Source organism: Anser anser (genome assembly GCF_964211835.1).
Source record: "Anser anser genome assembly, chromosome: 2".
Classification (NCBI taxonomy): domain Eukaryota; kingdom Metazoa; phylum Chordata; class Aves; order Anseriformes; family Anatidae; genus Anser; species Anser anser.
Window position 1 is genome coordinate 103,020,502 of NC_139721.1, and position 17,007 is coordinate 103,037,508.

General features: G+C 40.2%; 1 protein-coding gene across 11 annotated transcripts in view; it reads left to right on the forward strand.

Annotated features, from left to right (window-relative positions):
* The window catches only part of HECW1 (HECT, C2 and WW domain containing E3 ubiquitin protein ligase 1), a 268,810-nt gene that overhangs the window by 162,021 nt on the left and 89,782 nt on the right, over window positions 1-17,007 (forward strand). For all 11 annotated transcript variants that reach the window (XR_014580687.1, XM_083826824.1, XM_083826828.1 and 8 more), the window contains one exon: window positions 4,230-4,399. Coding sequence is in view for 10 of the 11 variants with exons in the window: in XM_083826824.1 (XP_083682950.1) it covers window positions 4,230-4,399 (170 nt within the window). In the remaining variant the exon portion in view is untranslated. The remainder of the gene's footprint in view (window positions 1-4,229; window positions 4,400-17,007) is intronic.

Sequence of the window (17,007 nt, forward strand, 5' to 3'; positions counted from 1 at the left end):
AACTTAAAACCTCTTCATATTCTGAGAGAGTTAAGTGACTCGTGATCAATACATAACATTTCCTGTGTCTGAGCACACATGGCTAGTACACTAAAGAAGAAAAACGTGAATTTGGTGTGTCGACTATAGAATTGCTGAGGCTTAATTATCTCTCTCACATGTTATATAGCTAGCTGCAAGACAGCAGTTGCAATCAATTGGATGGTTCTTGGAAACATAAAGTACATTCAATACTTGTTGTCTTTTGCTGGAAGGAATTTGCCAACTGTATTAGAACATTAATATCAGCTTCTTAAAACTAATAGCTCTGCTACTCATTGATCTTGACCTTTCTTCTGGTTTGCAGACTGTGTCTACTGCAGTAAAGTAAAATATACACAATCAAGAGGCTAAATGGACTCAGTCTTCTTGGGACATATTTATAAACTATAAAGAATAACTTTGTGTGTTATTTCTGGGAAAGTTTTTCCACCTCTTGACAAAAAAGCGTCTCATCTCTTGGGAAGAACACCTTCTAACTTCGTTTCCTTATCTACCGACAGACTGATGGCCAGACTAACCATAGTTCGTTTAGAAATCAGGCTGTTCTGGACTCTGGTTCTCACTTTGATTCACCATCCTTTTCTGTAGCATGAATCTGATCCGGTACTTCACTACATCTGTAGGGAACTGAACTACCATCTTCACAATGGTTTTGCTGGTCATTACCATCGGAGAATCTCCTTGCTGTGCATGACAAAATGTGACTCTCATACCCAAATCATACCTCTCCCCTGACCATCTGAAAGCTTAGTCACTTGTACTGAGGCAAAATCAAACTTGGTAAACACAAATAGGTTCAAGCTGTGAATCGATTAGTATCCTCACCTGGTTCCATGTTTTACCACTAAACACACACCAACTTCCAGATTGCCACAAAGATGCAGTCTCCGTCACTAACCAGTCATCATTGCCACAAAGTTTGGGATGCTGCATGGAAAATGCATTCACAGAGTGATTCTTTACAAGACAGGGAAGGAGGGAGGTCTATGGCCCACCTTAAGGACAGAGGCCTTATGCATGCACGTGACTAGAGCAAAGCTTCCTAAGGGCTCATCCAGACACCCAGAGATCGGCATATATGGAAAGTAAGCCCTGAAGTTGGAACAAATTCATAATTCACTTGGGGGCAGCAGCAGACAGCAGTTGGTGTAAGCTCTTTGTATACAGTGACGTGAGCCTAGCTGGTGTAGGATGCATGTACTTACAATTACTGGCTTAGGATGCAAATACTGAAAGTCTGTAGTAGTAAATTAGCCAGCAGTTTCTGCCCATTCACCTGCATTTCTGTCTTCTGTCATCTTTCACAAGAGATGGCCTGACATTATCAAACTGATAGGTGTATTCCCTCTTTCACACAAAAGTGTGATTTATGAGTAAATGAGAAACTGACATATAGTATATTAATCACTTTTTTTAATAGACTGAGTGAAAATACCTTCTGAAAAGCAGGTTGAGTTACGCTGGTAACATTTCCTGATATGTCTGCAAGAAATATGCTGTAAAACTACAGTATACAGCAAGATGAATCTAAGTCTTCTGGAATTCATTAGTTTTATCAAAGATTTAAATTCAGTTAACCCTAAATATTGAGCATTTTCAGAACCTTTTTCTGAAGACAGTACAGATAAGAGAGAGAAATATTTTCAATTGGGGAAGCGGAACAGATGGTATTCTTCTAATGGGGTGTTATACAGCAGTGGTGAGAAAGTACCTGAGCCTTTTGGTTACAGCAAGTTACAGCATCCATGGTTTCCGCTTCAGATTAGATTGGCTTCTTCTAGATATACGCAGATGCCAATGCAGCTTTATTCTGAGCTTTTGTATTTTTGATGCTCTATTTTTCATGGTGCCAAGAATTTGTGGTGAGATATGAAAGTATAACTGCAATTTCTGTACTTGAAAAAGCTAGTTCTGTGACCCTATGTGCATTGGACATTAAATATATGTTTCTAACTGACATTTTAACATAATTTGCTGTATCATGCAATTTAAGAAAATGACACAAAAAGATAAAATTTCTTGTGAGCTTGGCTTAATCATTTTTCTCATCCAAATACAAAAATTAGACTATTAATTAAGTTTAGGAGTACTTTCACCTTCGTGAGTGATTAATTCCCACCAGTAGTTAGAGGTTGGTAGATTATCATAATATGTATGTTCTTTATAGTGTATAATATAGATGTATATATAATTGAATGCTAGCAATTTTCTAGCAATAGACTATTCCTTTGCACAGTGGTAGCAAACAATGGTATTGTTGCTCTTTGAAGGAAAAAAAAAGTCAGAAACACATACAGCAATAAATATTTCAGTTTCAGAATCTTTTGGGGAAATACCAGAGAAGAAGAAAATAAGATCTCAGAGGTCTTTCTCTCCTCTCATGTGTTATCAGCCTGACACAATTATACTGCTGGGCCTTGTCACTCATAGCGCTTTTGCAATCTTGGCTTCTATTTCTGGAATGCACTTTTAACAGTACAACTTCCAAAGCAAAACAGTTTGCCATAAAGGATTTCAGCAGGGCTGATAGATTAGATACCTACTGGTAACATAGAGATTGCACACTTGGAAAAGAAATCCATGTTATCAGTTTGAACCAGATCTTTTTCTTTGTGTAAAAGCATTGCTAGGACCTTGGCAGTACATAGTGTCAGCAAAGTACTTTCAAATGGGATATTAGTACTGACATCCCTTATTTTTTGTTATTTGTTAGAGAACATAACAAGAATAAGATTCTTAAAATACAGTCTGTTTCAGGACCATCTGTCCAACGTCTTTTGAATGTCTGCTACATGAATTGTGTGCTGGAATATATAATCAAAATCAACCAAAACGAAAACAGTTGCTTTTTAGTTCACACATTTTATTGTGTTGGCTATTACCATAGGTGAAGGAAGCAAAATACAACTCAGTGAATATTTTCCCTGTTCTTGATATAGCTGTTTTCTGAAAATATGCTGATGTTGATGTGGAAAGTGTAAGATTTTCAGATTCATCCAAAATAATCTGTCTGGAGTGTTTTACATGGTCTCCCATAACCTGCTAGAATAGTTCAGGTTTTTTTTTTGTTTGTTTGTCTTATCAGTTAGGAGAGAGTTCAAGCACTAATGCTTTAAATTACTGTTTTTAAAACCTGTCTAAAAGAAAAAATATATGTAAATTGAATGTTTAAGAATACATCTGAACAATTTGGGAAACCATCTTAACCAATTTTGTACCTCTTCGATACAGGAAGGGGGAGAAAGTAGCAAGTGTTTTTAGCCCTATGTGAAATTAAGCTTTAAACAGAGGAAGAGAACCTCCATGCAAAGAGACATGAGCAAAAACAAAAGCTCAACATGAGCCAGCAGTGTGCACGTGCAGCCCAGAGGGCCAACTACATCCTGGGCTGCATCAGTAGAACAGTGACCAGCAGGTCGAGGGAGGTGATCGTCCCCCTCTGCTCTGCCCTTGTGAGGCCCCACTTGAAGTGCTGCATCCACGTCTGGGGTTCCCAGCGCAAGAAGGACACAGACCTGTTAGAGTGGGTCCAGAGGAGGACCACAAAGATGATCAGAGGGCTGCGATTTTCCCTGCACGTGTACAGCACTCCCTGGAAATTCTGCAGCTAGAAAGTCCTGCTCAAAACTTGGACATTACGTATATGAATTTCCTAAGTTAGCTCAGGTAAAGGTAACCCATGCACAGAAAGAGGTGTTTTAAAGTAGAAAAAATGTAAAATGACTTCTCACATAGAAAAAAAGTGATCTAAAAGCTAAATTTCATAGAAATAGAAAAATGATACCTAGGAGAACTGGCATATATTGTGTCCCAAGTGCCATGTTTATGTGGTAAAATGAATGATCTCGAGTCGTCCTGTCACTGGAATCAGGCTGAGCAAGTGCTTAACTTCTTAGAAAAATCAGTAGATCACTTCTATTTAGTTCCATAAACACCAATTTAGAAGCCACATTAGTCTTAACAATCAGGTTGTAAAAACTTCAGTTTCTTTAGATAGTCATTTTTAAATCCTAAATCACAGAATTATTATAATTTGGCTTTATGTTACCTCACAATAAATATAATGATTTTTTTATATTCCCACCATATTATTTGAATTCCTCACTGGTTTCCTATCAGTTTCTCCCAGAGACCTACCTGCAATATGAAAAATAATCAGTTTATTTACCTTATTAACCTTCTTTCAGATTTCCAGGCTTTTGGTCTGAAGAAAGGAATGTTCTTCAATCCAGATCCTTACTTGAAGATTTCCATCCAGCCTGGAAAACATAGCATCTTTCCAGCGCTTCCTCATCATGGACAGGAGAAAAGATCGAAGATTATTTGTAATACAGTTAACCCGATCTGGCAAGGAGAGGTAAGCAGTTGAGCTGAAACTTGTCTTAAAACATGGCAGTTACTCTAGCAATAGAAGGTTTTGGTGTGTTGTTTTTTTTTCAAACCCTTTCTTGGCTAAATAGTTTCGTGACTATTTCATGACTTCATATCTTAACGTAAAAGGCTTAAATAGTAAAACTTTCAGGATGGGTTGTACTTTGTGGATGTAGTTTATGAAGTTAATTATTGAAGGTAAGCGTAACTGAGAATTGAAAAATAAATTTGGGTAGTGTGAAAGGCTGCTGGTAGATTCTTGTAATACTCTTACACTGAGAGGAGACATTATATAAAATAGAATTAATATAGCATGCAAGTAAAAAAAATCTATGTGATTGAAAAACATCAGCAGTAATATAAATTAAAGTCAACTTTGGCACGTTTGCTCATCACCTTGAAGAAATACTCTCTAGTCTGCTGCTTCTTGTTAGAAGGGCTTAGCGGGTGTTAATGAGATCTCAGAGTTCAATTGCTGCCTGCTGTTTTTAAATTACACCCAAAATGGAAACAGACAGCAAAGAATGAGGAATCTCTCTAAAATTAAAGGAGCCTGACATAAAGGGTGTGATTTACTGGTGTTCCCTGTCAGACCAATATTTTCACTGCAGGAAAGAGTAAAAGAAAATAAATAGATTAAATAGATTTATTCAAAATAAAATGCAAATTGCAAAGTAGTTTAGGGACAATTAGGCCAAACTGCATAAGCATGAAAATTTTATTAAAGAAGACGGAAGAAATGTCACTGAGTACTCCTACTTTGAGGAGGATGGTCAAGAAATTAGGTATCACATCAGGTTATGCAACAGGTGAGCCTTTGTAGGGGGAAGGTTTGACACCTCAAAACTCGTCTGAGAAAAATGCCTTCTAACAGGACTCACTTAAGTGGAAGGCCCTGTCAGGAGTCATCCACCAAGCCATAACGTCTTTCTTGCTCCAAGCATCAGACGTATCTGGCTGAGGGGCCCCAGGTCAAGCTGAGGAGCTGGAACTGACATGGAGGATCAGAGGGTTGGCAGAAAGTAAAGTGCATAGGACACAGGCCTAGAGGCAGGCAGGCGTGAAGAGAATTGTTGTTGTATGTGTGCCACACGGTGCATGGGATTTGTGGGAGTTTGCAGAGAGCATGGATGCCAGGAGTTGACGCTCAAAGGACACAGGATGTGGCTGTGGTCCCAGTGTTCTCTGTCTGCCATAGTTACCTGCTGAGGTGGCACACAAGCTGTCCATATTAAAAGAGGGATGTAGCAGCTGCGCTGATGGAGGCTGAAAGACAACTTTTTGGAAGCACTCAGTATTGGTTGGAAGACTTCTCTTGACAAAGATAACCAATGTAATTTTCTCTTACTTCAAGGTCTTTTTGCACTGCTGCAGGATAAAATAACCCCAGAGTAAGGATGTGGCCCTGATAAGGTGTCAAGGGTCTCTTCTCCTCAGGGCATGAAATATGGTTGAGTTTGTGGGCCGCCATTTCGTTTCCAGCAGAGTCTGGCAGTAAGTAAAGAAGAAACAATGAAATAGCCTAATGATGCCTATAGGAAAGGAAAGCGGAAGTACATGCCTGGCTTCCAGCTTCTTTGTTCAGCCCCATGGTTTTCTTGTGATCAACCACATTGCTTCTCCCTTTCTGTTGTAAGCCTTTTAGAGCGTAACGAGTCTACAACAGAGTTGCCATTCAACATGTTATACTTCAGCATTCTCTTTGACTGATGTGGAGATGTTTAACTGCATGTACTTGGGCTGCAGTTTATATACATCTGCTATTATGAAGTCTTTGTTATTGAAAATACATTGGCTTCTCTGGCACAGAAGTCCGCAGGCTTCTTCAACTTTATGTTTTTATGCGGAAAGGGGAGAAGGAGGACTACAAACTGTTGCTGAATTGTGGTGGTAGCCATTCTTCCGTCCTCCCTTTTCACTGATGGATGTGAATACATGAAATGAAAAATACTGAGAAAATCATAGCCATTTCATTAAATGAATCAGTCACTAGTTGTTATTCCACAAATTTATTTCAGGCAATGTATTATTTCAGAAGGGTGATTCTTTCCTATGGTTCTCTGTCACAGCCCATGTAAATAGAACACAGATTTTTTATTTTTTATTTTTTTAAGTTGAATGACATATCTAATTTATTTTGTCTGTGTGGTGGTTTTACTCAGGTGGGCAGCTGAGCTCCACCACAACCGCTTTCTCACTCCCCCTCCTCAAAGAGGAATGGGAAGAAAATATGATGAAAAGGTCTCAAGGGTTGAGATAAGGACGAGGAGATCACGCAGTAATTATCGTGACAGGCAAAACAGACTCAGCATAGGGAGATAGTAAGATTTATTGCCTATTACTAACAAGCTAGAGAAGGAGAAACAAAGGAAAGAAACCAAAAGCACCTTCCCCCCCATCCACCCTCTTCCACCTGCTCTCCCCAAGCGGCGCGGGGGAATGGGGCAATGGGGGTTATGGTCGGTCTATAGCGCTGCTTCTCTGCCGCTCCTTCTCAGTCACTCTCGTCCCCTGTGCTGTGGGGTTCCTCCCACGGGATGCAGTCCTTGCTGAACTGATCCGGCGTGGGCTACCCACAGGCAGCAGCTCTTCAAGAACTGCTCCAGATATGGGTCCGTACCACGGGGTCCGTCCCTCAGGAGCGAACTGCTCCAACCTGGATCCCCACGGGCAGCAGCTCCTGCCCGGTCACCTGCTCCTGCGTGGTCTCCTCTCCACGGGCTACAGGTCCGGCCCGGAATCTGCTCCAGCAGGGGTCTTCCACAGGCCGCAGTCTCCGTCGGTGCAGGTCGGCCTGCTCCACCGTGGTCTCCTCCACGGACTGCAGCGTGGAACCCTGCTCCACTGTGGTGCTCCATGGGCTGCAGGGGGACAGCCTGCTTCACCATGGTCCTCACCATATACTGCAGGGGGCTTCTGCTCCGGCACCTGGAGCACCTCTCCCCCTCCTTCACTGGCCTTGGCGCCTGCAAGGCTGTTCCTCACTCCTGTCACTCTCCCAGCTGCTGTGTGGCGCAGCGTTTTGTTTGTTTTTTTTTTTTTTCCTTTCTTAAATATGCTCTCACAGAGGTGCAAAGCAACATCGCTTATTGGCTCAGCTCTGGTCAGCAGTGGGACCCGTATCTGACATAGGGCAGCTTCTGGATTCTTCTCACAGAAGCCACCCATGTGGCCCCCTGCTACCAAAACCTTGCCACGTAAACCCACTACAGTCTCATAACTTGAAAAAATCTGGAACAAGGAAATTAGAACTGTAGAAGTAACTGCAAACTGGTATCTTTGTATGTGTTCTTGATTACCCTTGAGCAAATTCAGAAGAGAAAGTGTTGCCTTAATTCTGTAGGACTTCATCATCGAAATAAAATCCTAGAGACTAAGAGAATATGATTCATTTGCTTATATTAATTCATCCTGATATTCCCCCTCATATACCTAGCAGGTTGTTCTATTTGCAGAGTAATCACTTGCATTATAAGAAAACTCTAGGAGCACCATGATACTTCAGGCAGTTTTTCATGTGTCATGCAATATTGATGATCTTCTTCATTTCACAGGCTATTCAAATACTGATCAGCACAAGTTAGCGTGAATTAAAGCTATTCTTCCATTTCTCTGTTTTGTTGTGCTTTAGACAAGAGGACTTAAAAAAGAAAAAGAAAATAAAGTTTCTTACTAAGAGATAAGAGATACATTTGACGTTTTGGTGCTTGTAGCAGGGCTCAATGTGAGGTAAAAGAACCCTCACTGAGAATTATTCGGTGAGGTTAAAGACCATTCAGGCAGGTTAAAGACCATGTGGTATCTTACAGTGGTTGAGAGGGTCCTTCTGTGATGCTTCTGTACGTTTTTACATACTCACAGAAGCATAACATCAGGTTCTGCTAAGCCAAAGTGTTGAATATTGTAGTGTGCAATGATGATAACTGATAAGTACTTTGGGGGAGATCCAGACTAGTTACTGACGGTGCCTCAACCTCTACACAGTCAATGAGGAGAAGTAGACAGCTGCAGGAAATAAAAACAAGTTCTCTTCAGACGGGGAACTTACTGCTGATTTACGGTTAATGGACCAGGTTCTTTTCATATTCCTTGCTCTACTTTCAACCTGGTGCATTCTTCAGCAACATCTGTACTGTTAAACAAAATAGATGAGGTCCTGGAAACCAGGTGACGCTGGACAGCTTGAATCTATGTGGTAAACTCTGCTGTCATCTACAACATGTCAGCTGCATCCAAATGACTTGTATGGAATGTAGTGACCCCATACCACTCCTGGCAGTTGGTTGGCACACTTCAGAACGATTGCCAATGACTGTCAACAGTTATGGGCAACACGTGGCTCTGTGACACAATTTAATCTACTGATAGCAAGGTTACTGATTTCCTCTAGGTACCTCTAACCTACCAAGGCCATTGCAACACCATCCTTTTCAGACAGTAGGGAGCTGCACGGAGAGGAGTTGATGCTCATTAGATGTTCACTGCAGGTGAAGGTGTGGATATATTTTAGCTGGCAACTGGATAAATGCAGAAACAACACAGAGCAGGGTTCAGAAAACAACCAGGTTGTCGTGCTGCTGCCCTACCTAGTAGTCTGTAGGGTCATGGCCCCGAAACCTCTTTCATTTTGCTTTTCCGGCTAGGCAGCATAGCCTAGCCTCACTGAGGAGAGAGACCTCTCAGAGTAATCTATAGTTCAGAGTAATATAAGATCATGTTTTGTAGTTGTGAACTTGTTCATTTGGGAAGAATCCGCAGAATGGAAGGTATCTTTACTATCCAGAAGCACAAAAAGGCACTGCTAGACAGTGAAAGTGGCTCTGGCTGCTCTGCTTTATTTCCAGGTGTGCTGCTGTCAAGCAGGCCAGGAATTTCCAAATGTCACCCATTTGACTTCACTAGAGCTTCTCTGTATCTAAAATGTTTTGAAGTCCGAGTAAGGTTTCAACTAATACCCATACATACATTAAGCAGACACCTCACTAACAATCCACACAATTGCTAGATCATAGTGGGCGAGTCCTAGCATGCTAATTTGAGGTAAAATGCAAAGGAAATCTGGGGAAAAAAAAAAAGTGTTCTTTTCCCAAATCTTCTATTTATCTGGTAGATTTGGAGAAGGTGTATATTGACCATCTTTCTTCTAATATTGATGTTAGAAGAATAACAGCACTATTCACAGATTGTTTCATATTGAGTGAATGTATCTGCCATCACATTCTTTGGAAAAAGCCCCTTTAAGACGATTTTATTTGTCAGCCAGTACAAAGTGATAGACAGTTCAGGCAAGCAGTACAGATCGTTGGGGATCATAACCAACAGAGTCAACTGGTTAAAGAAGTAGTTCACATGCCTCAAGCTGACTGGCAAGTTCTGTCAATATGTTTGTAGATGAAGTACTTTAACCCATCTGGACTTTCCTCAAGACCTATTTATGGTATTTCTTAACTGTGGCGGTTTGTTTGAACTAACTGCTTCTTTAGATTTTGTTATTCACTAGTGAGTAGATAGAGAGCCTCAGGAATGGGCAGTGAGATGGCTATAAAAGTTGGCTGCTGCAACTATCCCATATATTTGAAGTAGAAGGAAGTGTTATCTGTTAAATGACACAGTGAATTTCAACTCCTATAATCCTAGTTCTGGAAGAGTAGATTGCCTTGAAGTGGGAGCCCAGTACTAGGATACAAACCAACTCAACTCCCTGCAGCTTCACTCTTTGTTTCTTTCCCTCAGCCTTTACAAATATTGTTAATGTTTTGGGTGGCCACTTTATCACTCTGAATATAGTTGCATTTCACTGGTGAATTAATTGCTGTGTGTAAGCAGAGATGTTCAGCACTCTGTTGCAAGATCACTTAACAAATAGTAGTTAATGTGTCACATCTGATAAACGGAATTACAGTATTTGCACATATATAACTTATACTCTCTGCACCTCCGATAACCTACAACCTTTCAAAAATACTGCACTTGAATAAGTTGTCATGAACCCTGTCTCTTCAGATTACCAACACACAATCAGAAGACAGAAACAGTCAGGGGCTTAAAGGCCAGGGGGTGGTGGTTTGAGGAGAGATGGCTTCTGTACAAGCACCAGTGGTAGGGTTTGGATGCTGGTTGCAAGAGTGCCAAGATTATATGAGTGCAATTGGCTCTCTGAGTGATGTTTTGGAACTCCTTTTCTTATGATGCAGGTTTATAACTCAGCCACTGGCTTTGTGATCATAAATGCTAGAGTGGTGTATGATGGATCACCCAGCAGTACTGGGACTGAAAAGGCACTTTGTCAAAGAAGCCAGAGCATGCAATATGGGGTTTATGTTAGCTCTGTGTTTCTCTTGAGGCTTTATGTTGGCCATATGATGGTGTAGAACAAACCTAGAGTGGTGCAAGCAGGGCATACTTGACGAAAGATTAACATTTCCAGTAAAACCTTTCAAGATGCTTTAACTCTTTTTGAATCAACAGTATGAATTTAAACTGGATGCAGGTTTTATTTGATCTGATTTTGATCCAATATTAAGAGCACTGGGTGTTGACAGTCCTACCATCGCCTCACAGAATTAATGCACGATTTCATCAAAAGTCCAAAATGAAATGAGCAACAGGAACATCGCACTGATTGAACTTTTATTTATTTGAATTGTTTTGCTTAGATAACCTTTCTCACCCTTCTACTGGCAAATACAAAATAATCTGCTGCAGAAACAGGCAGACCTTTACACCTAACTGTAAGTCCACAATAGATGTAGTGAAATCCATATCCTGATTTTGATATGAATTTTGCCAAATGTTTCTTCGGGCCTGAGTAAAGCCTTGTGAGTGGTAGCTTCAGCATATGACATTCTGACACACATGGCAGTTTGAGCCAAACTATATTTGTTTTACACTTTGTGTGAGATTGTTTTAATATCCTGTGATGACTGGCAAAAGCTCAAGACATCTTCAGTTCCTTCAGGAATGGGTTAAAGAGTGAAAAAAAATATCTAGCTTATTTTAATATGTTATTCTTCTAGAAACACATTTTAATTGCAAATTCTGTACTTAGAATACTAGCAATCTTGCTGGCCTTGTATTTTAGTACTCAAAAAAGTCCTAAAATATTTCCAGTCTATTCTGTACTCATAAACTTGTACACAGCATATAAGAGATGAAGAAAAATTGTAATTCTTAAAGCACTGTTTATACTTGATTTCTTCCAGGAGTTCTTCTAAATTTAACTGCTGAATCCCAAGGCAAAGACTCTCTAGGAGTACTTGTAGGGATGTCCCAGCCTTCAGCAGCCATGGGGCTCTGTGTCCTAAGTTAGTGACACTGCAATATTTTGTGTTGTTACTGAGGACTACCGTAATAAGTTTAAGAAACTGGAATTCCCCACAAGCTTATCCAGTTGCTCATGTAAGTAGTGTTGTATGGGACAGTAGGGACATGTACAGGAGATTTTTGAATGGGGAACAGAATCATACAGATGGAGAGTGGTGAGTGCATTAAGGATGTAATTGTTTCAGTAGAGTGTATGAAATGAAAAACCCACTAATAAAATATTCAGCTAAAAGACTAAATCTGTCTTCATCCATCAAAAGTAATTTACAGCCTTTTAAGATTTACTTCTTCTTATATTGTCCCTGTGACATGATGGGTATCACAAATAAATTCTGTTTAATTGTATCGCTTATGCAACTCCAAATCAAGAGTCTAATTCTTCCTGTCACCAATGTATTAATTTACCTACCTTTCACCAGTTATTAATGACTGTTCTTAGAACTTGACTTGCACTTAACTTGTCTAATCAGTGCTAGTGGACATACTCAGCTCATTTCAACAGCTTCCTTAATAGTGTTATTGAGAGCTCATCACTATGATCTATCCATATTTAGGGATGCAAATGATGTTAAAAATAAAACATGAGAATTAATCATCATCATCATCATTAGTTGGCTTTCTATGAAAACTGTTCTCAGACTCTGGAAATGCTTTTATTATCTTATAAATGGGTACAGACGTATTCTGCCAGGTCAGTATTAGCATGTGCCTTCAGTCTTCACCTCATGTAAGTCATGCACAAAACCCCCACAAAATCTGTTTATGGTGAGAAAATGAATTATCTGTGTATGTAAAACCATTGTTGGGTTTGAAAGCCAAAAAAAAAAATCTTGGCACTAAAAAGCAGCTTGCTATCTGAACCTCCTTTTACTACAGTGTTTTCAGATCTTGCTCCAAGATAAAAGTAGTGGTGTAAATTCAGATCTATGTTTATGTCATTGAGATCGTTTGAGAGAATGGATGTGTCATCTGATCCTAGATATCTTTGACTCTGATTTGCATCTCTGTGAGAGTGAATCCACAGGGAGGAGGCAGGTGTGCAAAATCTGTGTAAATGAGAGGAGTATCCTAATGACTTTACTGGCCAGAGCCTGAACTGATGATGCTTAGCCCAAGAGTTAGTATGTTGACGTGGTTCTTTCCATCATGTCACTTTTGCTTCTCCTTCTCCCTCCCTTCACTGTATTTCAATGGAAATAATTACGGCTTGTTGATTTTTGCTGCCTGGTAAAATATCAGTTAAAGATTTTTCTTTTGCTAGTGTGTTTTTCAAGCAGTGCCTTGTACAGGTTCTCCAGTGTCTTATAAGGTGTGCAATAATGGTGCAACATTTCTCTTAGTCAGGGGTTAATAGGGTCTCTCTCTCCTTTCCTGACTCATCATCAGAGTTATAGAAACAAAGTAATCATTGGATCTTCAGTCTCTAACAAGTGGGACTGATAGTGACAAATGCCTAGCAGAAGTAGTTGCAAATGGGGGGAGACTAGAGACACTCCATCTTTGTTTCTAGAGCAAGTCTGTTTCCTCCAAGCAATGAAATTGCAGAGGGATGCCAGAACATCCTATTAAAAGGAAATACTTTAAGAAGGTACTGGGAAAGTAATACAAATGCTAACTTGTTTTGTAGTTTATAGTTCTTAATTATTCAATGGGTCCATTTATATTAGTATTTCTGTTCAGGTCAAGAGTGCAGTTTCACAGCAAATCTCCCAATCTCCCCACTAAGGACACCATTCTGAAGTGTCAAGGCACATGAACTGAATTACTGCCAAGGGAAAGCAAGCCAAGAGCTGTGCTTCAGGATTGCACCTAACTCTTTTCAGCTGATAATGGGAGTTCAATTCAGGGGACCAGCCTGAAATTACTTCATGGTAAAACCTTTGCTAACATGTCTGGATTTGCCCATCAGGTGCACAGCACCAGCTGCGTTTTTCTTCAGATCTGTTCCTGTTGTACTGTATGCCTTGCTAATATAGGCATAGCCTGTATATTTTGTGGATCAGGAAATAACAGCCTCCACAAGGCCTTCTGACAGCTGCTTGTGACATGCTATTTTTCTTCAGTATCCCAGGGGTCTTTAATCATCCTTGTGTTCAGACATTCTGGACACAGCTTCTTTTAAGGAATACACTTCACAGGTAATCATTTCCTGTAAAAGTCCTAATGCATTTCTAGAGGAAAACTAAAAGGTCTTCAGCCCCTCTGGAGCTCAGCACTCTGAGCTTTCCTGCACTCTTTTCCAAGGCTTTTAACCGTCGGGGTTTTCCAGTCTAGGAGCAGTCTTCCAGGACAAATCACAGGAGCAGCTAGTTGCCCACCTCATTCTTCTAGTGGTGCTCCTCACTGTTGAAGGGGTCCTGATCTCCATTCATCTATATCTAACCTATGAACAGGAGCAGTCTCATTCTTGGCTGGTAAGGATCACACCAGGAGACAACTGATCCACCACATGGATGGTATGGGGTCTGACACCTTTTATGGCCAGGCGCCGAGTGAGAAACAAGTTGTTCCTAAGGGTAATGTCTCGACAGTTTTGTTGAGGCAATCTGCCATCTCCTCCGTGGAGTGTGCACTGTCATGTGTCATCTGAAGTTCTAAAAGTCATTTCATACCATGTGATGGTTGGTGTGATATGCAAGGTAATGTGTTGTGGCTGATGTAGTATTGTAGGTAGTTACTGGTTTGGGCTAATCAGAATAAAAGTTTAATTTCTTGTTGGTTACCCATCCATCCACTGACCACTGCACAGCAACTATGAACGTTGGATCCCATGATATCTTAAGAGTTTTTTCCCCCCATATTTTCATAGTGCATTTTACTTGAGTTTTTCATAAGGGGTCAAGTGAAAATGTGTTCTAGCTGTCACTAAAATTTTCTGTGGATTGTCCTTCCCAGGTGTCCTATTTTCTGCTGTTATCCAAATAAATACATAAACTATCATTGGACAAAGTCTTTTCCTTGGGTGAGGCTCTAGTGTTGAAACTGATTTGGTAGGTGAGTTAGCACTTGAAAGCGATGACTTCCTTCCAGTGTGTTTGTAATAAAGTACAAAGAAAGCCACAGACAAAGTCACAGGCCAAATCTATGAAGTCATTTTAAAGTTTGGTTGACCTCTGGACAGCTGGAGAAGCTAAACGTTCTGAAAAAGCTAAGTCAGAACATCAGAATTTAAAAAATGCCAGAAATTAGATTTTCATTTTGTTATTTGTGGAAAAAGCCTGCTTATGTAAACTTGAGTACACTATTTTACAGTTAGTCTCAGTGTAAACGTTAGTGTCTTTGGATTCCAGCAGGTGCCATGAATTTCTTGTCCAGTTTTGCGGTTTAACACTAGCAGTTGTGATTCAAGGAACTCAACTTTTTGTAATTGTTTTGTAAAAAGTGTAGCATGAGTTGGAGTTCCCACAGGCACCTACTCTTGCAGGAAGATGAGTTTCTGCCCTTTCATACCTCATAATGATGCTTAGTAGGGTCTTCACACCTGACCCTCTATAAATCTCCAACTTCCAGCACAAGCCACAAGGCCTATAAACACTATCCATCCTCCTTATATATAAAAAGAATCTGTACAATTTTTTCTTAACCTTCATAGATACACACTCAATAAGGGCATGGTGAGATATTAAAGCAGAGGAAGAGTATTTGAGAAATAGTAACCACAAGGAAAATCATTTTTAGGCTCTTTATCTGATTTGTTTTAATAAAGCATTATGAGTTTTCTACCCTTAATGAAAGTATTTGTTACAGAGTAGTTGGAAGTTGTAGATACATAGGACTTACCTTTGATGGAAATTAAAGAAATTTGCATATGTACTACACTATGCTGCTGAGGAAAAAAGATGAAAAAATGTGAAAATTCTGCAAAAAGTTTAATTTGCTTTGGGAAGGCTGAAATTTGGTTGCTGGGAAAAATAAGATCATGGGTATTTTCTAATTGTTTTGCATGCTTATAATTTGGCTTCATCATGTTGCCAACAATTGTGAAAATCCTTCCAATAACATCACTGAGGAAAACAAGAGATAGGTTCTTCTTTGTATTAACAAGAATCTAAAAATAGGCTGCTCAAGGTTCTCAGACTGCTCGGCTTTCAGCTCACAACGCACGTTCTGACCAAAGACATTTTTATTTAAAATTTTAAAAAGCTATTCTTTTTAAACATCCCTTCAGGGAGCTGAATGTTATGCCCATAATCTGTCTCTAGACATCGACTGTGGATCTAATCTTGATTAAGTAGTAAGTACAGCAATATCTGACATGGCTGCACAGATTATACAGGAAAGAATTCTCCTTATTTGTCCTTGCCCACAGTCCCTTAGCTCTGGTAGCTCTGACCAGAAATAAGAATTTCAAAAGACAGAAGTGTTTTTCCTGGGTGACACAGATCAAGTAGTGATGATTGACAGAGGGGATGTTGGGAATAGGGCTTGTCAGGGGCTGGTACAGATGTAATATAGATGTCATGAGGTTTCACTGATTAAACTGATTTCCGCTGTTACTGCAAGAGGTTATAATTTTCTGCCATCCTTTGAGACTTTTACAAAGTCTTCATTAACATTAGCCTTTTTCCTCCCTATTACTTCCATGTGCTTTGAACCAGACCTTGTTGTTTGAAATCCATTACCCAAAATATCATCATATATACCACTGTTCTGTACTTGAATGAGGAGGATAATCCAGTTTTCTTTTCATAGCTGGTACAAAAATACATATTCACAGAATCACATAATGGTTTAAGTCAGGAAGTCATCTGGTTTAACCCCTCTGCTTAAGCAGACACCTAAAGCAGGTTGACCAGGACCCTGTCCAGATGGTTTTTACGTATCTCCAAGGAGGAAGACTCCATAACCTCTCTGGACAACCTGTGCCAGTGCTCAGTCAACCAGAAAGTGTTTCCTGACATTCAGAGGGAACCTGCAGTGTTTCAGTTTGTTCCCATTGCCTCTTGTTTGGTCACTGGGCACCACTGATAAGAGTCTGGCTCCACCTTCTTTGCACTCTCTCTTCAGATATTTGTATACTGTGATGAGATCCCCCTGAGCTTTTTCTTCTCCAGGCTGAACAGTCCCAGCTCTCTCAGCTTTTCCTCACAGGAGAGGAGTTTGAGTTCGTTAATCTTCATGGCCCTTTGTTGGACTCTCTCCAGTATGTCCATGTCACTCTTGAACTGAGAAGCTCAGAACTGGACACAGCACCCCATGAGTGGCCTCACCAATGCTGAGGGGAAGGATCACCTCCCTTGATGTGCTGGGGCCACGCAGCATGGTGCCAGG